The sequence below is a fragment of the Choloepus didactylus genome, chromosome 3 (assembly GCF_015220235.1).
Source record: "Choloepus didactylus isolate mChoDid1 chromosome 3, mChoDid1.pri, whole genome shotgun sequence".
NCBI classification, from domain to species: domain Eukaryota; kingdom Metazoa; phylum Chordata; class Mammalia; order Pilosa; family Megalonychidae; genus Choloepus; species Choloepus didactylus.
In genome coordinates, this window is record NC_051309.1 from 80,457,480 (window position 1) to 80,483,616 (window position 26,137).

At 33.7% G+C, this 26,137-nt stretch overlaps 1 protein-coding gene across 2 annotated transcripts in view; it reads right to left on the bottom strand.

The window, feature by feature from the left end:
• Positions 1 to 419: 419 nt before the first annotated feature.
• G3BP2 (G3BP stress granule assembly factor 2) overlaps positions 420 to 26,137 on the bottom strand; it is a 30,332-nt gene continuing 4,614 nt past the window's right edge. Inside the window, exons 2-12 of one of the 2 annotated variants that reach the window (XM_037829997.1) lie at positions 17,629 to 17,747; positions 13,752 to 13,833; positions 12,723 to 12,896; positions 12,100 to 12,190; positions 11,296 to 11,398; positions 10,639 to 10,819; positions 9,547 to 9,645; positions 5,248 to 5,350; positions 4,162 to 4,290; positions 3,489 to 3,607; positions 420 to 3,136 (exon numbers count right to left, since the gene is read on the bottom strand). In XM_037829997.1, coding sequence (XP_037685925.1) covers positions 2,864 to 3,136; positions 3,489 to 3,607; positions 4,162 to 4,290; positions 5,248 to 5,350; positions 9,547 to 9,645; positions 10,639 to 10,819; positions 11,296 to 11,398; positions 12,100 to 12,190; positions 12,723 to 12,896; positions 13,752 to 13,833; positions 17,629 to 17,723 — 1,449 coding nt within the window. In that variant the 5' untranslated portion in view covers positions 17,724 to 17,747 and the 3' untranslated portion in view covers positions 420 to 2,863. The remainder of the gene's footprint in view (positions 3,137 to 3,488; positions 3,608 to 4,161; positions 4,291 to 5,247; positions 5,351 to 9,546; positions 9,646 to 10,638; positions 10,820 to 11,295; positions 11,399 to 12,099; positions 12,191 to 12,722; positions 12,897 to 13,751; positions 13,834 to 17,628; positions 17,748 to 26,137) is intronic. The other variant, XM_037829998.1, reaches the window with a different exon arrangement.

A 26,137-nucleotide genomic window follows, 5' to 3' on the forward strand; every position in this document is an offset into this window, starting at 1 on the left:
AGTACACTTACATGGTGTACTTTTTAATACATCCAAATATCACAAATAATAAACAGTCAGTTTTAGAACAATTGCTTATTTTTGCTTAGGTTGTGTGAAATGCAACTAGGAGAAAGTATTTTGGAACATTAACCTACAGATTAAATTAGGGACATAGATAAATGCTGCAGACATCAGTAGTTTATTGTATGTTTAGTCCAAACACATTCAAAATGGAAACTCAAAGAATACTTTCCACCTGAAACAATTAAACTAGATTCTACTAGCATATAATGCTTATCACATTACAGCAATAAAGATGGTAATCCATTGTCTTCTATACTTACTAAAGCCAAGAAGGTAAAACCCGATTTGGTTGAATAGTGTCTTAAGGGTAGAATACTACCATCAAAAATAAAATAAACAGCAAATAACAGGAATGGTAGATGAATATTTTTACTGTTTCACTAAAAAGGGGACAAAACGTTCAAAGTCCACAGTACTGCAGGTGAACAATCACCATGTAAACCTCTCCATATGATGTTTTATTCACGGTATATAAAGACTGAAGCTGAATGGCTTCTTAATTTAATTTTCTATTACACTTAACATTTGTCATTACTTTTGGGGCCAGAATAGGGCAGTATCCTAGACTGGAAAGTATATATATAAAATGGGAGGGGGGGGGTAGAGGGAAAATACACTTAAAAAAAAAGAACACTGAAAAAACCCACTTATTTAAAAGCAGTTTGAATAAAGACTTCAAACCTTAAAAAGTAATTTTTCTGCTAAGAACTTCAAGTACTTATACCTAACAACACAAAGCATACAACTGTTTCAAACGGCGGGGGGGGAGGGGGATCCTTACTCCCCACCCCCCCCAACGGCAACTATGAGAAATCTGTGTACCCAAAAATATTTGCAATAGTGCAAGACTTTTCCTCAAACATGGAAGACCTCATTCAAGGGAGAAAAAAAAGAGATAAAAGATTTAATTTTTATTCTTTCGCCTAATACATGAACAACAAAATACATGCATCATTTTTGCAACCAGCTGCATAATTTGGAATCAATTTGCTACTACGTCAAGTGCATTTTCTGTTCTTACTAAAATTGAATGGAGAAGTCTTCCATGCTAACAAGCAGCTTTAAGTGGTCACACTTGTTTACCTGACTCCTAACCTGAAACATCAGAAACTGGTAATGTACTGAATGCTCCAAGAATAAAATTTGATATCCTTTGCCATACTTGCAGTTTATTGGAACTTACTATATAAAGACAGATAATAATCCAGAGCTACAAACTTTGCTCACAGAATTGTTTAAAGATTCATGTAAAAATAAAAGATGTCGTCCCAGACTTAAAATTCAGGACCACGTGGGTGCTGACATCAGTTCAAGAATTGTGCAAAATGAATGTGTTCCCTGCCCCCCACCCCAAATAGAAAATGCAAACACTTAAGAGCTGCTGTTCTTTTCTCTGAAAATTGCAGTATCCTCACTTCAGGTTTACTTGCCACTTATGGAATTTGACCGCTTTTAAAATGTCACTAAAAATGTACATCAAGTTGACTGACTTTTCAAAGCACCTCTCAAGTGATACACTTCTACATTCACACTCAGCTTAGAGAAAAGTCAAATAGAGACTTACTCAAATAACTGACTTCCTTGTTCCCTCTCCCTCCCAAACACACAAGACTCCCTCCCACAGAGAACACAAAGTTGTTAACTGAAGAACAAGGGAAAATAATATGCTAGTCAACTTTACTGATTTTAAAGATACTGCAATTTTTATACATTTCAATGATTTTTCAACATTTTGCAGCTGTTTGGCTTTGCAGCACAGCAATTCATACACTATACTGTACAAAATTACCAGCAAGACTGGAATGATGTATTAATAGAAGGCACCATCATGCTTATTACATTACCAAAGAACAAAAATACAGTAAAGACAATTTTCACTGTACAAAGCTTAAAGAAAGGAAAAAGGGGGAGGAGGAGTGTGTTGAGCAGCCAGCCATCCCTGTACTGAAGAGGGGCAGGTAGAAAAATCTGAGATATGGAGCTACTAAATCTGGTCTAATATGCAAGACCATAGCATTTGAAGTTCTGAATTGTGGTATTTAGTTCATAACTAAATGATTTCCTTCTGGAATACACTTGTAGTCTTGTTAAGGTTTGTGTGTACACACGCTGGTCACAGCAAGCAGATAAAATGCCCTCATCATTTCATCATTTCACAAACTATTCTCTACTGGAAAAGAAGAAGATTTGTTTTCCCTGTTGCCTCCTGTTGCAGATGTCAATGTTAATGAGGAGTTCAAAGTACCCATTAGTGCATTTTGATGAGTGCATAAGAAGTTTCTGTTGGTTTGTATTTTGGGGGGGAGTCAAGAAAAAGGCAAGATTCTCCAATTGCACAAATTGCACTATTTGTGTTTCCAAAATTAATAGGCAGAAACAGTAACACTTAAACAAGATGTGCAGCAGAGGATTTTTTTTTTGACTCAAAGGACCTGAATTCAGTTGGGCATGTCCTTAAACAAGATGTGCAGCAGAGGATTTTTTTTTTGACTCAAAGGACCTGAATTCAGTTGGGCATGTCCTTTTAAGTTCATTTTGTTGTAGATGGTTTAAGATATGGTCATTTCTCAGTCCTTAATTCTCCAAGTCTAGATTTATAAATTAAGTGTGAATCCTGCTGTGAAACTGGGGAAATAATGTCCACCTCAATTTAACTGATAACCAAAAGATGCTTTTCACATCAAAGAAATGATCAAAAAAGGCTGTGTCACATTCCAAAGCCAAAAAAAAAAAATTAACAAGAATGCAAACACGATGAATAATGTACCACTGCCAAAACTCTGCCAACAGTGGAGCTTCAGCGACGTTGTCCTGTAAAGCGGCCTTCCATTTGCCCAGTTCCTCTTCCAGAGCCAAGTTTCTGTGCCATGCCGCCTCTTGGAGGAGGTCCTCTTCCATCGCGGTCACGCATCATTCCACCACCAACTATTCCACGTGGACCACCAGGACCTCGATCATTGCGCCTAATATCCCTGCGATCATCACCACCACCTCTAGTTTCTCGCTCTCTTGCAGCTCTTGTTTTTTTCTCTTCCACATTTAAACGTACTTCCCCTCGAAACATAATTGGCTTTAAAAGGAGAGAAAAATATTTACACAAGCAGGTTAGACAGCAATAGTAATGCGTTTCCTTTCATATGTAAATAATAAAATCCTAAGAAATGAAAAAAAAACTTTCATGAAATTCTTAATATGCCATCTTTTCCAACTTTCTTCACTAGAACAATGAAATTTCAAATGATCCACACCTCAGACTTTAAAACTACCAACAAATATTTATTCTTTGCATAAATACCATTTCACAATGAACTATTTTTAGATTTACCATTAAATAAAAAGATTCTCTATGGTTTTAAAATGCACCAAATTAATACATATGACAGAAATAAAGTCTTGAATTATATGCCCTTTAAGTCACTTACTTTGGCAATTAAGATTCTCTGAACTGGTTCAGAGTCATCAAAAACCACAAAACCAAAATTTGGAAGCTTTCCCCCAACACCCTTGGTATTGATGCGAAGTTCCACAACGTTTCCAAAACCTGTGAAAATATACATTACACCAAGAGTTAAATATTTTAACAGAATATTCTGATGGCTTCCACTGTTCAGAATAATAACCTTAATGTCCTTGAATCATGTGAAAATAAAAGTTGCAAGGGGCTACACCCAGTGACAACTAAGGCATGTTCAACTCATGTAGGCCATGCACCTAAGATATCTGGCTGCTGGTTTCATTATCCTTTTGCATCTTTATTAGTCCTTTTGTAAAGAAAGTTACCTACACAGTTTTAGAAGGACAATATATTTTCTCCTCTTCCTAACTTTTATTTGCCTTATAAGTAAGTCCCATGTCTAAATTTAAGACTGCTTCTTCCAGCTGCTTCTCCTAACCTCTACTGAACCAGGCCAAGTTAACCTGAGGCACAGTCACTGGAACATAGCCAATCTTCTGCTCAATTTGGGTGAGACTGGTGGCTGGAGATATACACAGTATAGAAGAGATGAAGGCAAAAAAAATTATTTAATTATATTATGGAAAAAGTTGTATACACCTACTGCTGAATTTTAAAATAATGCAAAATAAACCACTTACTCATGAAGAATTCCTTCAATTCATTTTCATCAATATCATGTGGCAAGTTACCAACAAAAAGTTGATGACTATCTGGATAGCGAATTATTCTACGGTTGTCAGATTCATTCTGTTCAGTATCTCCTCTGCCTGAGAATAGGAAGAGAACAGACAGTAAAATTTACAACTTCATACAAAAATTAGTTCAAAACAACAAATATAAAAATCATTTAATTCCGGTTTTAGTTTAATAAGATGGTGAATTCCTTGAACAGAGGTGGATGTGTTCATTAGAGGTATGTCAAAAAACAGCACAGTACTAAACTGTAAAGTGAGGGTATTTGACTAGATTGCTAAAGTTTCTCTTTCTAGGTCTCATGGCCTGATTATTATGAAACTCAAGTATCTGTAGTTAGGTATACTATACTCTTGCCATCACCTAGGAATCAAATAGATTTGATACATTTGCATCTACCCAAGAATACAGGGAACACAATGAGGCACATAAGACAGGCATTACACAAGAAAAAGTTGTGGAATAATCAAGTGGCATAATACTCATTTATTTTTAGAATAATTACACATTCTAAATTCGAAGTATACTGTTTTTCACCTCCTCCCCCAAGCAATCTAATATACTGTTTTTCACCTAAGCAGACTTACAGAATGCAAAGAGAGCTATTACATACATTAGCTAACAATGTAACAAGTCAAAAATAATGGCAACTTAATACCTAAGACAATCAAAATAAGAATAATCAGGGTATGCTTACTGTTTATCTGAAAAGTGTGCTATCTAAGAGAACAGGTTATTTGCAGGTTAGTTTGAATTCTCAGAACCAGTGACAATAACCAAATAAAATGTGTCTCAAAGCCTATTACATCTTCCAAATACAGGTCTCTATGGCATGTCAACCAATTCCCTCCCTGAAAATTGGTTGTTCTTCCCCAGACTATATGTTAACAGGTTATTTAAATCTTTAAGCAATCTGGTATTTAAAATGATCTGTGTGTGAAATACATTACACCTTTTTTGTTTTTTAAGTTCAGTCTTTTAAAATTTTTAAAGTGCTAAATGCTAAAGGCTATGAAAGGAGGCTGACTCACCTGGTCTTGGTCCTCTAGGAGGGAAACCAGGTCGCTCTCTAGGTCGTTGTTCACGCACGCGAGGTGGCTGAGACTGAACTTCCGGTTTAGCTTCAACTCTTGGCTAAAATATAAGGGAAAACACACATTATAAAGAAACACATTTCACAAGAGAAAAGCCAGTTAAAGCAACCATCAACAAGTCACGAGCAAGCATAATGGTAATTTTAGAATGTTTTTAACAGTGTCCCATGCATGTGAAAAAAATTTTTTTTGTAATATTCTGTACCAATCTAGGACTGTAGGGTAGGTTTGATTTTCCCACTGAAAGCTGTATAACTCATAATAAGCTGCATTTTATAATCACATTTTTTCAATAGTTATAACCACCTTGAGATGGCATTTAAAAGTACTGCTACAAATGTCAGAAAAATACAAGATGAGCCATTCCATGTAAATACAAAAGCAAAATTAAAGCCATCTTTATTTTAGAAAAACAAGAATACATGACACATAATTTCTAATATCTAGTTTACTGTCCTTTAAATGCAACAATGATCAGCAATATCTTCTAAGCCTCACCCCCATAAATCTTAAAATCATTACTTTGATACTTCAAAGTATACAATGTATTAGCCTATTCTAGCACCTAAAAATGCTACCTTTAAGATTGTTTAAATGCATGTTAAAAAAAAAAATGATAGGAACTTGTATAAGAACTTGTATGTAGCATCTCAAATAGTCAAAGTCCTTTAGCTCCCTACTATATTTCCTTATGGGAAAGATGTACGTTTACTTAAGTACTGACCCCAACAATTTTCTTTAATTGTGTTCTGGGGGAGACATGGAGATGGTTTCCAAAAGCTTCTGCTAATTCTTGAATTAAACACATATAATTAAAGTAATTTTTTAAAGTAAAATAAAATTCACACCTCCTATTACTTTTTCCTTAATACGACGACATTTTCAGTATTCTCCAACCTCTTCAGGCCTTCTATTGCCCAAATATTTATAGTCCAAGGAAGAGAGAAAATACATGAACCTTCAAAGTATGCTGAAAACCAGCAGAAACACGGAAAACATATGCCCTCAAATTAAAAAACTAGAAATTTCAGTCCTGTCTTTATGAGTCCAAGCAGCGGCTCAAACTCTTTTAAAAATCATTTTGAACATAACTAGAAAATAAGAAATTTCCAGGGACAAATTTTGGTATAACTGAGCTTAAAGAACTGTTTCTTTCAAAAATGACAAATTTATTATACATGAGTTCAGCCACTATAAGCAAAAATATTTTAACTCCTATCCTAAAAGTTTTTAACAGGTTTGCCCACCTCTCCCCCAAATCCTATTTTCTTCTATGTAGAGTTTTCCAAACTCCCTCAAGATGAAATTGCTCCCCATGTTCTAGAATTCTGCTGGTGAAAAAAATTTAGCCCTCTTCAGTTTTTTCAATTATTTTAATGTCTTTATATCTACTTATAAGAACCATATCTTATTCTGCATCACCCAAAGAGTCAAGCACAGTGTCATGAGACAGATACTCAGTTCGCCTTTAATTAAATTACATTTTTGGTTCACTAACCCAAAACATATAGAATATTGTATGCCTGACAGCTCTGAGACTGTTGCTATCTGTATGTGGGGTTTAACACTATATAATAATTGGATCCAAAATACAATGCCTGAAAAGAGCAGTTATTTAGAAATTTCAACTAGGGAGGCCTAAAAGTATTCCTAACTTTAGAATGAATGTAAAACAGCATTAAAGAATAGATGTACTCTGTTTTAAGTTGTTTAACAAAAGCTAGGGTATTACTGGAAATTCAAAAAAACAGCAAATGTACCTTTTATTAAAATTTTTCTGAAAAAAAATTTGGATTTTTTACCCAATCCAAATGTTATCAACAAAAGAGCATGAGGCGCCCTGGCTGACTGACTCAAATTCCTTTGAAAACAGATTATCAAAACAAAAGTAACTGCAAGTAGCAAAACAGAGTACTACTTCTTCCTTATCCCCTAAGGATTTAAATAGTTTCCAACATCTTACAAATAATTCATACCATTGATTAAGAAACCTGACTTTTAGCAGATACTTGAAAAGAACAAAAATTTGAGAAGAGAAAGCTAACAATGTACCTTTTAGTAACTGATTAATACATCTAAACTAAGCCAGCTGTTCACTGATGATTCTTCAGGCATAATTTCGAAATTAAAACTAGTTATTCTGAACAAACAAAATGGCTAATACACTACATACAAATAAATAGGGCCTTAAACCAATGTCATGTAATCAGAAAGTGTGTGCACATAAATTCCACAAATGAAGGTCACAGAATATGAAATAAAAAGGGAGCCATCAAATCAAGACCATAAAAGCATGTATGACCACAACTAATAAGCAAGTCCTTCAATTAAGCATAAACTATTTAGATGAACCAGCCAATTGACAGAAAAAAACCTTTTTATCATATATTAATTTACTTACTTCTAAATTAATGCCTACCAATACCCTAGAATTAGATTTAATTCTCCTTTTATCAACAATCTACTATGCTAAAAGTATAAGGAAATGGAGACCACACCCAAGTAAAGAAATAAAATTGAAGGGTTTATTAAATCACATGGAAATATCAAAGATCTGTTTTAAATAAAAGATAGCCTAAAGAGATCAGAAAGCTCTTCGCACATTTATATTTTAAATGTTTAAGAGTCTGGTTAATAAGGAGGATATGTTGGGAAATATAATCTACCTAACAATTTGAAAACTAACTTAGAAAATACTCAAAACATCAAAACAAACAAACAAACAAAAAACTAAAGGTATATGAATAGTTCCTTTCCTGGGCAAGAGGCTAGGATCTAATGTAATTTAGGAGTGCCTTAAATATAGTATTATCCTTCTTTAATGTAAATAAAGATACATTCATTCCCTTCCAGCTAGGGGCTACATATATGTCTATGTCTATATTAGCCGTATATGGATTCTGATGTCCAACTGCATGAATACAAAGTCCAGGTCTACTACTTATTTAGCTGTCTGACCTTGGGTGAGTTACTTAACCTCACTCTAGGCTTCAATTTTCCTATATGTAAAATGGGGACAACAGTACCCACCCTCACAGGATGGTTGTGAAAATTAAGTAAGAATGACTATGAAGTGTTTAGTATAGTGACTGGCATATATTAAGGGCATAATAAACATTAGTTATTTTAACTTATGACTACCAGGAAGTTAAAAAAAAAAAGTAGCCAACACTATGAAATGAAGTAACAACCCAAAGGATTCCAAACACAAATCACCAAAGAATTTCAAAAGAAAAGAAGTCACTTTACAGATCGTCAGATAGGTTGAAAAGCTCAAACAGTACTGGATGAACTCATTTTCTCCATTTAAGATAGAACAAAATTCCGATCTGTGACCTAAAGTAACCTGTCAACATTTCCTGAATATCTAATCGAAAATAAAAGGTATCATGGGGCCATGGATTTTAATATTATGTGGCTAATTATAATATGTATCAGCAACAGAAAGAAGGCTTTAATAATTAGCTACTTTTGCAACCTCGAGGTCTGACAGTATAGAGCATATAAGATGTATACAAACTAACAATTTTATGTGCACTAACCATTTTAAATATTAAATTTTCTAATGGAATGAAGTTTGACTCAAAATGTAGGGAAAGGAATTGGACATCTTTTAGTTAGGCCTATAAACTTAAACATGTTAGGTAGCCACTGTCTTATTTCCAACATTTTTGAAAGCTGTGAAATGTGTAAGATGACAAACAGACAAAAAGCAGAATACTCGAATGATCAGTTAAGGTGAACACTACAGTCATAAGTTGGTACAGGCTTCAATTAAATGATGAGAATCAACTTACGGACCAAGATTTAGGCAGTGTATGTTTAAAAAGTTCTCTCTTTTCAACAGTGATTCTTTATAATGCCACACTACTTTCTGCCTTTCCAAATTTCTTCCCATGGGTTGAATTATAAGCCCTTTTAAAATAATTTTTTTTTTGGCTAAATAAAATTTTTAATTTTGTAAAAGGAACTTTTTTTTATTTTAAGAAGCCTTTTAAATGACAATAGTATATATTGATAAAACCAACTTAATCTGTATTTCACACACCCAAACCCCAAATACCACCTATATAGATGATGAATGGAGATTTGCCATTTAAAGTGGGTGCACTGACATTTAATACAATTTTTTGTTTAATCCATAATTTCTGACTGATTCATTTAAAAAGGTATAAAAAAGATAAGCAATTGGCAATGTAACAAGGATACAATCCAATGTGTTCACAGATTGGTTACCTGTGAGACTGGTGCTTTAACATGGGGTGGAATTCCAGAGGAAGAAACAGTACCACTAGGAGGCAGGTTTTTACTGGTCACTGAAGCCCAGGAGAAAGCCTGCAGGAAATGCAACAAACCTAGACTACTAATCATGGAAAACCACCAACATTCCTATAGGGAAACTTCCAAATATAAATTTTCTTTTCATTTCTAAACTATTGCTCATATTGGAGGACTCCTAAAAGAAAGGCACACACACACATGCCAGTCTATGTGCCAGCTTTGGAACAAATGTCATCACTCAAGATTAATGACTATCTTTCATCTGAACTAATAAGTAAAACTACAAGCAAGTTCCTATATAGATGAGCAAGTGGCAAACAAAACCACCAACAACTACGCATACTAGAAAAATCTGAACCTAGCAGAACCAATTTCTTTTCCCTTTAGGAGGAACACAGGATGTGTGATGGTGTTGAGGGGAGAGGGGAAGCACAGGAAAGAAGAGAGTACTAGCTAGAAACTTTGACATTCACAAATTTAACAAGGAACCTCCTCCTCTCTCTACCCAAATATACTTTAACCTTCTACTTTACAGAAAGATAACAGAAGTTTTCGGTAGGCTTAAATGATACACTATGGGTTTCACTCATCTTTCCAAGATAACTAACTGCTGTAGTAAGGAAACTGATCCCCTTAAAACCAGAAATAGCAGATATATCTCTTCTTTTAACAAAAGACCAACTTGTTTAAGTTGGGACATTTTATGACTCTTGGTGTTACCTCTGTACTTGCATCTGTGCTTAGAGAACTTAATATAGAATGGAAGAGCAACTGACGGTTTATACACAGACCTGAGTAATTTCATATAAATTAGTAAACACTGTATACAAACAAGGATTAATCTTAATTTCACTCATGTCACTTAGGGGTACCCTTTGGGGGAAAAAAATAAAATTTCCTTAGGATAACAAAAAATCCACAGCTTCTTTCATATACATAAAAAAAGAGCACAGTTTACTATATTAAACAATTTAACATAATTAATAGCACCAAATAGCAAAGTGTGATGGTACAGGTACAGGTCTTAAGAGTTTCCTTTGATCTAACCTTTGGTGGTTCTTGCGGCAGAGAAACAGGTTCTGCAGGAGGAGGAGAAGTCGACTTCTCCTCTAATTCTTCTAAGTTCTTCTCCTCCACTTGAGGTTTCAGCTCTTCAGCCTTTGTTTCAGATTCTGGCTCAGGTTCAGGCTCATGGGAGGATTCTTCCAAAGGCTCCTCTATGCCATTACTACAATAAAATATTTTAACATTTGTGAGTGAAATGAGCAGTTCAAATAAGATAAAATTTCTCTAATCCAATGGGCATGACTAGTTATATGCCAATAACCTGTTTTATAATTATAAGGAGTTTTGATGCAAAAAGTCCAGCAAGAACCAAAAGGCAGAAAGGACTTAAATTCTTAAAGCAGCATTTCTTTAATCCCACCATTATAAAACAGTGTATTACTGGAATGCTTTAGTGTTAACTATAAACCCAATATTTTATAAAAGTAAAATAAAATGCTCTCCCTCAGTGTTTTCCTAAAGAGTCTGCATGATTAGTAATCATGGCTTTGGGCCAAATACTACTCAACTTTTAAATTATACTAGCCTGATAGGTAGCTTTATTAAAAATCTACTTCCAACAATATTTCTAGAAATAAAAATCATCTTGCCAGTGCATTACAGTTCAAACCAATTTAACTTTGCAAACACTATTCTTACGTCACAGGGTGTGCTTCATAGTAACCACTGCTGGCATTTTCTTGAACAGGTTCAGGAGATGGCTGCCTTTCTTCTTGTTCTTCTTCTACTTCATCTTCTGATTCTGATAATACATAATATATCACATCTTCTTTTAAGAAACTTAACATCTATTTTTAATATGCTAAAGGAAATGAAAAATCATAGGCAAATTTTACAAGGGCATTGTTAACCATTCTCTCAACTGAAGTGCGAGTAAGATGAACTCTGATATTTACTGTATGCAATTTTTAAAAACCTAGTAGAGAAAAAAAGAAGAGCTGGGAAATAAATGATAGTAAAAGCCATGATTTAGTTTCCTTTCTTACATCTATTCAAAAGAACAATGACAAAGAGAGGGATACAAAGCTATGTATATCAGTGAGAATCAATTAAATAATTATGATCTTGCCACAAATGGACAACAAATAAAAATACATTAATCGAAAAAAAGCTTGGAACCAGCATAATTCCATTTTTACAAAACTAAGTGTTGGTAAATATAGGATCGAAAAACTTCTAAGAATAAGCATCAAACTCTTGGTTATCCAGAGGATGAAACTGAAGGGGTCTTTTCTGCTTTCTATGTTACATACTTTCTGTAATGCCTTATTTTTGAATAATTTAATATAATGAACATTTATGTCTTCATAACAAAAAAACAGAAAAGTGAGAAAAGCACTCAATTATAATAACAAAACAAATTACTATAAGTTTCATATTGTCCATGGCCTTAAGAATATTGACAGAACCCTTTGAACCCTTCCATCTTGAAAGTAACCTCACCTTCATCAAGTTCTGGTTCAGAATCACCAAACACTTCATCTTCATAACGAAACATATCATTGTGAACGTAAAACTTATTTGGAACAGATCCCTATAGAAAAACAACATCCAAATATTCCATAATGTCTATAAATTTGGTATTACATAAAGAATTACAATGCACATACAATTTCAACACTAGAGAAATAATGTAGATTGAATATAATTTTCCAAAGCTGCACATGCTATGATGTTACTATGAAGTAAACTAAAATAAGATCAAAGATTGTAACTCAAGAAATGGCTCTTCAATATTTAGATGAGGACCAGAACCAATTGATAAACAGAACTTTTCCATTCTATTTTCAATATGCAACCTATTAAACTCAACAAAAAAGGTTTATATCATTTCTGTAAACAATCATTCATTTACACATTTGTACCAGAACCTTTTATATCTAAGTGGTCAAAGTGAGCACATACACACACATAGATCAAATTGTATCAACAGGTCCAAATCAGATGTCTCAAAAATTGTAAGATGCAAATCTAAGCCTATTAAAAGAAACTCTTGGACATCTCATCCAACTAATAATAGCCAAATGAAATCATATAAATTAAAACTAAATGAAATGAAAACTTACTTCAGGAGCCAGAACAAAGGTTTGCATAAACTTCCTCTCTGGCTGTCCATTGTTAGACAGCAAACCCATGACCTGGACAACTACTCCATCACTCAAGGTTGCATGAGCATCCACATGACGAATTTTAGTATGACATTCACTGAAGTTCAGAGACAACACTTTGTGGTGTATATCCTTTATTAGGGGGATGGGGAGGAAAAATACAAACTCTCATGATACTGCTTTATGTACACAATACTACAGATTCTCGTTGATTTCCTTTTAACTCTAGACTGTTAACTACTTAATATTTCTGCCTCATTTAATCCATTCCACCATCCTTCTATTTCATCCTATGTATCACTACCAGAACTGATGCTCCTAAACCACCATTTTTAAACATCACCTCTCTATACAAAAAAAAATTTACAACGACTCTGATTTTATGCAATCTTGGCTTTATATAGCTTTTTCTCACTTTTTATTATTAATATAGAAAATATTAATTATTTTCTATAATTAGTATTTAGTCACTCTCACAAACTGTGTTGACTGCTCCTTGACTTTACATGTAATTTTACTTCTATTTTGTGTTTGCTGATGCCATTTCTTCTACTTTCATTTTCCCTGTTTGATAATAGCAAATTCTGTATTTCAGAGTCTAGCTGCAGTCCCACAGCCTCTACAAAATATTTCTTCCTGTAAGTAATACAGAGCATACAATTTTGTGCATTCCTGAAATAAAGTTTAGCCCACACATTTATATAAATGTAATACATGGCCTCAACTGTTTCATGTATGAAATCAAGATAGAAAGCATTACAACCTCTCCTTTGTATTCATCACAATGTAATACTATTTTGTGTTTCACACAAAAATGGATGCTTACTAAGAACTCAAAGCACATTGTGACTATCACTGAAACAAGAATTCCAACTACAACTAATGATCATATTCAAGCAGAAATCTGTGGGGCACAGGAAGGCTATTTTTCAAATTTCTATCTTAATACAAAAACCTATCTAAAATGTATGTGAAATTGATACTTACATTTTGGCCATAAACAGCTTCCTGGGGCTTTCCACTAGCATCTACTCCACCATGAACATAGGAAGAATTCCTGCCATAAAATCTGTAAAGCCATTTATAATTAATGATTAACAGTAAACTGACAAAAGAAGTCTAAGAGGCAGTAGAGTTCAGATGTCAAACAGACCTAGGTTCCAGTCCTGGATATGTCACAATTAGTTGTGAATCCTGGGCAATTTACCTTACACCCTGAAATTCAGTTTCTTTGGTTATAAAATAGGAACTACAGTAATTACTCCATAAGGTTCTTATACGGATTAAATGAGAAAATGCACACAGAATGCTTAGTATAGTGCCTGGGACACTAAGTAGACAATCATTACCTAGTCTCATCTAATTCTTACCACATCTACTTTCTGTTTAATGGAAGAATGAGTAGTACTCACACTTGTACTACTATTAACATTATAGTAAGTGACCAATTTTTTTCATCAGATATAAAAACTTAGCTATCTAGATTTGTTTGGGAATTGAATTTTCCATTTAAAATTACCCTTAGACTTCCAAATGATTGCTAATTCCAAGGGCTTAGATTAAAATGGTTAAATTAGATTAAAAATAATTGAAATAATTCAGAGACCAAGTAAAAAAAATCTAGATTATTTCAGCACCAAATTACTAATATTTTTACACTGTTAAAGTACATGATATATTTTAGTTTTTCTGTGACATTATCTAAAACAATCAGAATTAACATCTTTTTAAATCACAGCTATTGAACTTTTTAAATGCAGTTAATTTTTTCATAGAGTACTTATTTCTATTATAATAAAATACTCAGGAGCTTGCTTTATGCCAAGCTTTTCGGCACATTACATATATCAGTTCATTTAACTCTCCTAACTCATAAAATAAGAGCTATTGTCATTAATTAACAATGAGGTTCAGAAGGTTAAAATAACCCACCTAAGGTCACACACCTAGGAAGTGGAGGAGCTAAGACACAAACCCAGACAGTCTGGCTCCCGAGTCCATGCTTTTAACCACTATCCTATCAGGATTATTTTAAAGTTTACATTATTTCTTCTCATATACTACTGGCAAGGATTTCAACCGGCATCATTTTTCTGGAAGATAATTTGGCAATACAAATATATGTATATATATGTGTGTGTGTATGAAAAGCCTTAAAATAATCAAATCTTTTATGTAACAATTCCACCTGTAGGTACTTATCGTAAGGGAATAACTAGAAAGGTGCACAAAAATACATGTTTAAGGATATTCAGCACAGTGCTGTTTATGAACAAGTGAAAGCTACAAACATCCTCTATTTCCATAAATAGAGAAATTGGTTAAATAAGCTAAGCATAGAACAGAATTCTGTGCTATTATTTAAAATGATGGTGCAGTTTTATTGTTTTAATTTTTTTTTGCGTGTAACTACAAAAATATTTGTTCCTTGTATAAAAATTAATGCCTATACTGTGAAAAGACTATCAATTCCATTCTCTTCCCTAACATATACTGTCAAACAAGAACATCTTCATTTTGTGAAGGGGAAGTACACTAGTTATACTTTATGTATTTTGCATTCCAGTGTAGCATGGTTGGACTCTGGAGTCACATAGGGTCTGAATACTGCCTATGGCCAACTCATTTACTTACTAAATAAATTTACTTTTGAAGTCACTTACTACTGATGTTGGATGAATTCTAATTTCCCGGTGACTCAGCTATCCTATAATATACCTTAGAAGATTGTCATAAGGATTACATAAGATGATAAATAAATGTATAATACTTAAGAGAGACTAGCAAATAGCAAATATAAGATGTATCCTGGAATAAGGCAGAGAATATATATGTTTAACATTATAGAACAAATTACAATATCTAATTTTAGACAGTCTAGCATGTTTACAAAGAAGTCCTATAGACAAAGGAATGTAAGTCTTCCTAACAGCATTTTCCACATGAAGTGGCAATGACGTATTTATCCTTGACTGACTTGGCCACTGTGTTCTACAAAAAATAATTACAAAGCCTAATCCTTGTAAGAGTATCACCTAACTTCTATTTCCTAAGAACAAAAGAACAAAAATTAATACCGTTTTTTAAGTAGAATATAAATTGATTTCATTTCTATCTCTGGAAAGAATAACTTACAGATGTCTAACTCTTGCCAAGACAGTAAACAAAGCTACTACTGTTTTTTACCAAGGAATACTATTTTGCAGATCAATTAGAAGAAATACAAGTTTTCCTAAGTACAATCATTTAACAAATTCATTTTCTCAACAATGTTCTGGAGAACTTTTTTCTTTGTTGTTAAATTTTATTTTGAAATAAATTCAAACTTACAGGAACAGCTGCAAAAACAATACAAACCCCATACACAGAACTCCAGCATAACCCGACCCCCCTCCCCCGATACCCCATCCAACTTTAACATCCTGTCACACCACCATTTCTTTCTTTCCCTCCCTCCCTATCATCCATCTCTATCGCTCTGTCTTCTGAACATATGAGAGCAAGCTACACACATCCTTGAACAAACAATATAATTAATTCACATATACATTTCCCATGAACAAGAACATTCTTTTTTACAATCCCATTAAGCACAGCTAAGAAGTTCAAAAAATTCAACATTGATACAAAGCTTACATTCTATATTTCCTTTTTTTTCTTTCTTTTGTCCCAACTGTGTCCCTTTGAGCCTCCTCTCCTCCATCCTCAGATTGTTCTGGAGAACTCTGTTGCTCAGATGTGGCCCTCTCTCTCTAGCTAAGCCACCTTGGTGGGTGATCTCACTGCCCTCCCCCCTACGTGAGACGTGACTCCCAGGGGGGTCAATCTCCCTTGGCAACGCAGAATATGACTCCTGGGGATGAATCTAGACCTGGCATCATGGGATTGAGAACATCTTCTTGACCACAAGAGGGAGGCAAAATGAAACAAAATAAAACTTCAGTGGCTGAGAGATTTCAAATGGAGTCGAGAGGTCACTCTGGTGGACGTTCTTACGCACTATATATATAGGTAACACTTTTTGGGTTTTAATGTATTAGAATAGCTAGAAGTAAATACCTGAAACTACCAAACTCCAACCCAGTGGCTTTGACTCTTGAAGACGACTGTGTAACAATGTAGATTACAAGGGGTGACAGCGTGATTGTGAAAACCTTGTGGATCGCACTCTCTCTGGATGAGATGAGTAGAAAAATGGGGAAAAACTAAATGAAAAATAGGGTGAGGTGGGGGGGAAATTTTGGGTGTTCTTTTTTATTTTTATTTTTTATTCTTATTCTGATTCTTTCTGGTATAAGGAAAAAGTTCAAAAATAGATTGCGGTGATGAATGCACAACTATATGATGGTACTGTGAACAGTTGATTGTACACCAGGGATGATTGTATGTTATGTGAATATATCTCAACAAAAATGAATTAAAACAAAACAAAACAAAACAAAAAAGACAATTGAAGCCAGTGATTTCAAACTGCCAAATGCAGCCCATGAGCCTAAGATATTTTTTTAAACAGAATATAAAATATCACAGTATATATTACTAAGAGTAAGTGTCTGTATATATAAATACATTAAAGGGTAAAACTTGTTCCATGAAGCAGCTTCAGATATATAGATACGTACACTTGTGAATGTGTTATATATTGGAGCATGTTAAGTATTTTTTGCTGTTGTTTCTTTTTTAACTGTGGGTTGTAGTCAAAAAACTTGAAAAACACTGGTTTTAGCCATCAGATGGTTAAAATATTGAATATAGTTTAGAAAAGTTTGCAAAGATACTGCCAAGGATATGAGGCTACAGAAAAGATGAAATATGCATAGTCATATTAAAGGAAAAATTAATAAATAATCACTTTAAAATTCACCTGTGTAAATATTCTGGAGCTTTATTCAGCAAAGTATAATATTGCCTCACAAATTCCCGCCCTACAAGCAGCGGACTGGGCTTCTCCATAACCATTTCTTTGCTGCACAATGTCAAATGCTGAGGGAACAAAAAACAATTATTAAAAAGTCATGTTTGCAACTACCACAAAATACATCTTCTTGGCCATACAAATGGAAAATTTATCAAAAGGCAATTTATAACAACAAAAAGAATAAATTCTCAACAACTACCAATGAACTCCAACACCTGCATCTCCCTTTTGTCTCTATTTCTTGATCTCCCCCACCCCTCAATACAGGGGAAGTAGTACCCTTGTTCCCTTAGTCCCAGGAGAGTCCAGTGCTGCCTCAGATGCCACAGCAAATCCTTCCATTCACAGAGCTAAGCTCTTTCCTTTGTTGAACATAACCTCTTATCTTCCTGGATTCCAAAAGTTTATTTTGGAAAACTAGGCAGAGGCCACAAGCCAGAATCTGGAGACTACACTCATTATGAGAGAAACACTATGAATTGTGTCTTTATCTTTGTATGCCTTCTGGAGATTAATTTCATTGTTTTTAAAATGGTAATGATTACTATTAATCAGCCATAACCTCAACGCTCAGAAATAATTGTATATATTTGGTGTATGGCCTTACAATCTTTCTTTTGTTAATCTCACTATATGGCAGGTATAGTTTATGGTAAACAGGATACCCTGGCGAACAAGAAAAATCTCAAGAACTCAAGGAGCTTATAATCTTTTGGGAAATATAAACAAGCAAACAGGGAACCTGACAGAATGGGTTTGGTGCTATGATAAAGGAAGTAACTCTAAGCTGAAAAACCTCAAAGATAAATAAAGATCAAGAAACCTAGGTACACTATAAGAGAAACAACTTATTTACTGTATGCTGACAGCCCCCAGAAAAGTTAAAATTTTAACAACATTAAGAAAATGGGGAGTAGAAACTAAAATGAAAATTTGATTTTTTTTTTGGAAAAACACAATCATGCATGCTTTCTGTTACATCTAAAAGTACTCAATTTACAATATTTATGTATCCGTTGGGTAAATCAGGAAACAGTTTAAATTCGTGTTTAACAAATACGTTTCCTTTACACAACAAAACATGTTACAGCCAAAGATAGTCCACACAATCATTACAATTATGATGCTATTTTTAATGAAAGCAGGACCAAACTACACACACTTCTAGCGGCTTCCAATCCAATTATTATCCTGTGCTCAATGTGGTTGTTTCTCCCTTTGCAACTGTTCTCCTGAAACTATCAAACCTGACCTACAAAACCCCAAAAGCTGTTTAAATTTTTATATAATGCCTCGCTTGCTTTCAAAAAGTTAATTCACAAAACAGAACCAGTCACTGCTATGTTCCAGGCGCCACTTGGTTTCTCTCAAAACTAAAAATTTCCAGTAACAGGGATAACACAACCAAGATGCATAAAAGGACTCTCTTTTACTACATTTAAAGTAACAAACCTAAAACAACATAGCATTATAATCTTGGAAGATGAGGTGAAGAAGAAGAATAGATTTATCTGGCAAAATTTTACAGGGTTGCTAAAATGTGAAAATCATACCCACCTTAATACCATAACAACTGATATTAAAATATGGAAAGACACAACCCTTTGAATCAAATAAATTATCAGTTTTTTTCCTTCTCTCCGCCTTCCCTACTTCCAAATTTTCTACAGTGACATGTTGTCATTTAGGGCATAACGTACATATTCACCTACAATTTTGCCACTTAAAATCTACATCTCAAATTGAAGGAAACAGGTCAAGAATACACTTATGTATAAAGTCAAGTCAAAATATTCTGAACATTTATTACAATAAAGTTCAAGAGAGGTTTCAAATTGCCTACCATCTATACACTAAAATGTAATGGATGTGATCACTTAGATTGGAGGGATAAGGAAGGGGAGGGGAGGAAACTATTACTCAATAAATTATTATTTATTGTAAGTTATTTATAGGAGGTTAACTGTGAAAAGTGAATCTCAAGTAGCAAATGATGTAGAGCAATGCTAATCTGGTAAAAGGCCAAATTAATAGCCATAACACAATTGGTTCTGGTTGTGCAAAGTTCACTTTTTTGTTTAAGGTGGGAGGCGGGGGAAAGAGGCTTACACAGCTGCTAATAGAATGAAATGAAGATGCCAGAGGATAGTGTTTCAATTAATTATACTTAGAGATCAGTTACTTCTTCACCGTAACTTTGACTTAAAGTGACTTAGAAATTAAAGAGAGCCAAAATATAACCGACTGATGGGAATCAACCACATCAACCAGAAAATGATGGTATTAGAGGGAAAAAACCCACTGACTTACCTATTTAAAAATGACAGGCTAATTTATAAATCCTACACAACAAATAACTGATGTCTACCCATCTTCCAATTCTCTGTCTGTCTTCCCACTCTCTCTCCTAGAGCAGGGAGACTAACAGTTCAATAAATAAGGAATGACAAAGAAGTATTTCTACTAGATTATAGATGAACAGATGAACCACTAAACAAGGTACTTTGGATAGTTACAGTTAATAAGACAATACCTGGAGAACTGAGTAATATAAAATTTGTGTTTCTAATTCACACACAGTCAGTATTATACATAAAAAAGAAAACCATCAAAGAAAACCAGCCCTAACGGCACCCTGCTCCCCTCCAAATAAGACAAAGAAAGAAAGAAAAGCCAAATTATACATTCAGAAAAATGTAATTACAAGAATAAGGAAATAAGTGGTACAGTCTTTTCTGCAGGGAAGTCTGGTAAAACATATCAAGAGGCTTATAAATATTTATACAGTATGAACTGGTTACTCCTAGAAATTTATCTTTAAAAAGTTATGAGAGATGCATACAGAGAATTATATGGAAAGAAGGATGTCCAATATAGTATTAGTTATAATAGCAGAAATTCAAAACAATCTGAATATCCAACAATTGGAGTAAATGATGATCTAGCTATAACAGATTTTGAAGCAACCAGCTGAAGATCACATTTTCAAAAAAATATTTAATGTACTAAAGAAACGGTTGCTTTGTAACCTGAAGCTAAAAAAGGATATGTAAACATTTTACAGTACCAAGTTTTCTTTACATTTCTATGTAACCACACAAAAGGACTAGAAAGAAATATATATTATCTTTTGTTATTGGATTTGAGGGAGGCATACTGGATAATTTTATTTTCTTTACATTTTTCTGTACCTTCATAATTTTCTACATTGACTATAATCAAATAATAAAGTTGTTTGTTTTAAAAATAGAAAAAAAAGAATAAGGAAATGTGCCATTTTCTTTCTTCACAGCAAAGTACGCAAGTCATATGGTAAGCAATTTCTGGTTATGGGTCCTTCTATTTTTTATTAAAAAACAAAACGAAGAAAACAACAAAAACTCCGAACAGGCGATGAGTCAAAGGTTTTAACTGGCCATCTATGGCCATAAAAAAGTCACGACATCTCTAATTTACAGTACATGATTTCCTAATTTACAAATTGAGAAATGATCTCTATGGTCTAATCTACAAGACTACACAGTTCTACAAAGACAGCCAAGATTAAAGGATACTTATATTTTTAAAAAAGCATCTTCAGAAGGTTGTTGGCTTTTAAGCCTAACAATTTCAAAGGTAAGAGCAATTATCACCTATCAACCCTTTAGAGAAAATAAAATCCCATGTATAAAGCCCCACTTCTCCAAATGACACTTGAAATGATACTTTATGCTAGAATGCATAAAGTAAAAATTTCTCTGGCATATTAGCTCTACATGGACCTAGACTCTCTTATGAACAAATCTGTTTTTTACTTCTCAATTATGAGCAATCCTATTTATTCTCAGATTCCAGCTTGATTGTTTAGATTTCCTCTATTTCAAAACAACTTTTTAAAAAAATCTGCCGTCAACCAATTATTACCCTCTTTTCCTCCCAAGACTAAAACTTCAACTTTTAGGTAAGAAATACTTAGTTGTTTTTTTTTTTTTTTTAAATTTAGTTACTTTAGTTAAAATTAAGTGATAGTAGTGTAAAGGAGTAGCACACAAAGCAATTTCAGCCTACATTAATACAGATGCAATATCTAAAATGAGCTGACAGTTCTGTTCTACTTTCACAAGTTAAATACTGGTAGAAATAAGAAAGACTGAAATAAAAGCAGTGAATGGAAATTACAGGAAGGTAGTTTGGTTTCAATACAATGGAATAATAATTGGAGTTGTGGAGTTGTCTGAACCTAAAATGGAGTGACACCATGAGTTGCCAGTTCCTAGATGTAGTTCAGAGACAGACTGACCAATTCAGCAGAAATAAGCAGTAAGTGTCATATGTCCTACAAATTTGGATTAGGTTGCTCCAACTCTAAGATTCTAGAAGTCTAACAAGAAGAAGAACCAGGACCTGATTCTTCAGCTATTTATTCCACACATTCCTTTCTGTATTGATTGAAACTTTATGCTTTAATTTTGTTCCCCTAAAAATCTTTTATAGAATTTAACTGTCTTTCCTCTGAGCTCTCAAAGTACTCTGGGTCTTTTACATGGCACTTAATCATATTCTGCCTTAAATTACTAACTGTGCATCTGTCTTTTCCCCAACTCCCTCACACCCCCTCCCCCCATACTTTAGTGTAATTCTCTGCAAAGTCACAATTCTCAACAATCCAAAGACATCTTCTCAGTCCTCCACCTGTCTGCATAATTCACTGCTGACTAACTCTTCCCAACTCTTCTAGATTTCTTTGATGAGGCAACTTTCCTTCCTTATCAAAATGCATGAAGCTCTCAAAGTTCTGTCTTCTAACCCAGCAATTTCAGTTATTCTAATGGCTTCAGCTCTTATCTCTACCTAATTGTGTTATCTACTGCCTCAACTATAAACTCAAATTTTGCATTTTTAACCCCTTGCTGAATACCCTCATGTGACTTAATAGGTTACCAATCTATGCATTCCCCCTACGGAGGAAGCAGGTTTCCTTAAATCTGTTAATAGTGCTACCATCTCCTCAGCTTAAAAGCTCAGTCATTGACTCTCCTCTTTTAGCTTCCACATTCAAACTGAAATCCTGACAACTCAAAAATCTCTTGGAATTTGTCTTCTCCTTTCCATTTCTACTGACTTAACTTGAACTTTATTATTTACCTACACTGCTGGATTAACCTCTTTAGCTCTTTCTCAAAAGTCTTCCAAAAAAAAAGTCTTCCAAGCTCCTTTATCATGTATTGCATACGTTGCACACAAATTCCCAACACCTCCATTTAGTTTGGCATTCAAAGTCCTATAACCTTTCAAATTTATCCTCACTACTCTTCTCACACCTGCAATGAATTCTATGCTCTTAGAAACTAAACCAATCATCATCATCATCATTCCCTGAACCTACGATTTTCATTTTCTGGTCCTTAGTCTTACATTCAACAAAACCCAGGTGAATGTGTGGGACAACACAAACTCATCCAACACTTACTAAACGTCTACTATATATAGGCCAGAAACTATGCAAAGAAAAACAATAGTGAACATGACAGACAGACAAAGTTGCTGCTTTAAAGAAATTTGAAGTGCAGTGGAAGACAGAATTCTTAAATGCAAGTATTTTACTATATGATAAATGGTACAAATATGTACTATTCGAATTTAAGTAGTAGAAATCTGACAAGCAGAAAATGAGAAGCTGATTATTTCAAGCCACGGCTGAAAGAGAAAATAATTTTTAGGGAATGACCAGCCCCTCAAAACCTTATACCACCAAACTCTTCCCCTCTCCCCCCTCCAAAAACCTACTCAAGGTCTTATTTCCATTTCTACCTGGCTTTCCTAGCTAGGTCCCCAGCCAGAATTAATCACTTCTTCCCCTTGATATTATGTATCATTTCTTTAGCTCTTATTAATGCACTTAATCCTAGTAATTTGTATGTGTATGTGTGCATTCATACCCATCATCTCCTATATAGTAAACCACTCCATGCTAACTCTGAGTATAAGTTTATAAACCTAACAGTGTTATACTCCTAGGAGATGCTCAAAGTGTCGTTTTACTTTATAGCATCTCCACTAGTTTGCCCATGATAAAATTAGAAAAATTTCTTGATGGAATTTCTCATACTAGAAACCTCTTAAGAGACTCAACCTACTAAAATATAAAAAAATTTCAATAATTAATGAATAAAGTTGCTATGGGGGAATGCTAATGAATAAATTAAACAAAGAAATAATTAGCCAATATCAAAATGTTTTTAAAGACAATGTAGATTTTCTACACTCCTGTGCTTATATATAATGTGTATATATACACACACACACACACATTCATTTACATGAATATACAATACTCCTGTAACATGAAGGACATATGAAGTACAGTACTCCTGTAATGTAAGTTTTTAGATTAACTAAAGGCCCAAACAAATCAATTAGTTTTAACAAAAATAATTTTAAGAACTTTTAGACATCATGAAATTTCAAAAATTTAGCAATACAATAAACTCAAATATATACATTTTTAAAAAAATTCAATTCATTCTGGAATAGATATCCATAAGCTTTAAAAAAACAACAACAAAAAAAAACAAAATGAATTTTTGCCCATACTTTGCACCATATACAAAAATGAACTTGAGTTTTAAAATAGCCAGAGGTAAACACCTGAAGTTGGTGAACTGTAATCCAGTAGCTCTGATCTTTGATAATGATTGTATATAGCAAAAGAAAGAAAAAAAGTCAGTTGCCCGTGTTTGTATGGATCTACTTCTGGATGGTTCTATTCTGTTCCACAGATCTCTCTCTGACTTAGCTAATCTACCTGCACTGTATGTCTTAAAATTAGGTAGAGTGCAATACTAGTGCTCAATAAGGAGAGGTAAGAGATATGGGATGTTTGGGGTCTTCTGAGAAAATCTCTGTGACCCGGGGTTAAGCAAATTTTTAGACTGATAAAAGGCACAAACAATTAAAAAAAAAAAAAGGACAAACTGGACCTCATCAAAATCTAAAATTCTGCTCATTTAAAGACATTAAGAAAATGAAAAGACAAACCAAAGAATGGGAGAAAATATTTATAAAACAAATATCTGATAAAGAACTTGTAGTGAGAATCTACAAAGAACTCAAATATAATATCAAGTGCTGACAAGTATGGGGAACAGCTGGTGGGAACAAAAAATGGTCCAGTTTGGAAAATACGGAGTTTTTTATAAAATTAAAGATATATTTTCTATATTACCCAACAATCTCACTCTTAGGAATTTAACCAAGAGCAATGAAAACATATGTCCACAAAAGATCTGTATGTTGTTTACAGGAGCTTTATTGATAAACACCCCCAAACCAGAAACAACCCCAATGCACATTAGCCAGGTCAATGAATAAACAAATTATAGTAAATCCACACAACAGAGTAGGGCTCAGCAATAAAAAGAAATTACTGATACATACAACAACAGGTATGAGTTTCAAAAGCACTGTTCTAAGCGAAAGAAGCCAGACACAAAAGGCTAATAATTACTGTTTAATTCCATGTACATGATGTTTTGGAAAAGCCAAAACTACAGGGACAAAGACAAAGGGCTGGGAATAGAAGAACAGAATGACTACAAAGGGGAATGAGAAAGCTTCCGGGGTGATGGAAATATATCATGATTGTGGTGGTTTCAAGACCATAAATATGTCTCATACAAATGCGTACCTGAAAAGATGCTTTTTTACTGTTTGTAAATCATTACAATTTTTAAAATTTATCAATACAGTTAGGTTTTGTTATATTAATCATTTTACAAACATTTATGGAGGGAGACTCTATTGCATACCAAAAGCACCTGTGAGAGAAAGGTAGCACCCAGTAGTGGACAATATTCAACAGTTACCCTCGAAAGCAATTTTTTCAAACACACCACCTTTCACCTATTAGATTAACAAAAAAAAGAAAATTAACAAAAATGGGAAAATGGGCTCTTTCACATACAGTGGTGGAGGAAATATAAATTGTTACAAGCTTCTGGATATGTGATTTGGCAGTTTTAATCAAATTAAGAGTGAACATAAATAATTAGTAATCTCACTTCTAAGAAATATAACAGAAATACTTGCACAACTGCACAAAGACGGATATTAAAGGTTGTTCACTGCCACAAATGGATTAAAAAACAAAAATAATTTCAACGTCCAACAAGAAGGGAATGGTTTAATAAATTATGGCACAGCTATAATATATAGAAATAGGAAAGAAACAGGAAAGAATTATAAATCTAGACAAGAAATACTGTCCATAAAAATAAAAGCAACAAATTGTAGGATAATGCGTAAAAGCAACAAATTGTAGGATAATGCGTTAGAAACCTCATCTTTGGGGGTAAAAAGCATGATATATAAACAAATATGATACAAAATATATAATATTTTGTACAATATGATACAAAATATACAAAAATAAATATTATATATAGGTTATTATATATATATTATATATAGGTTATAA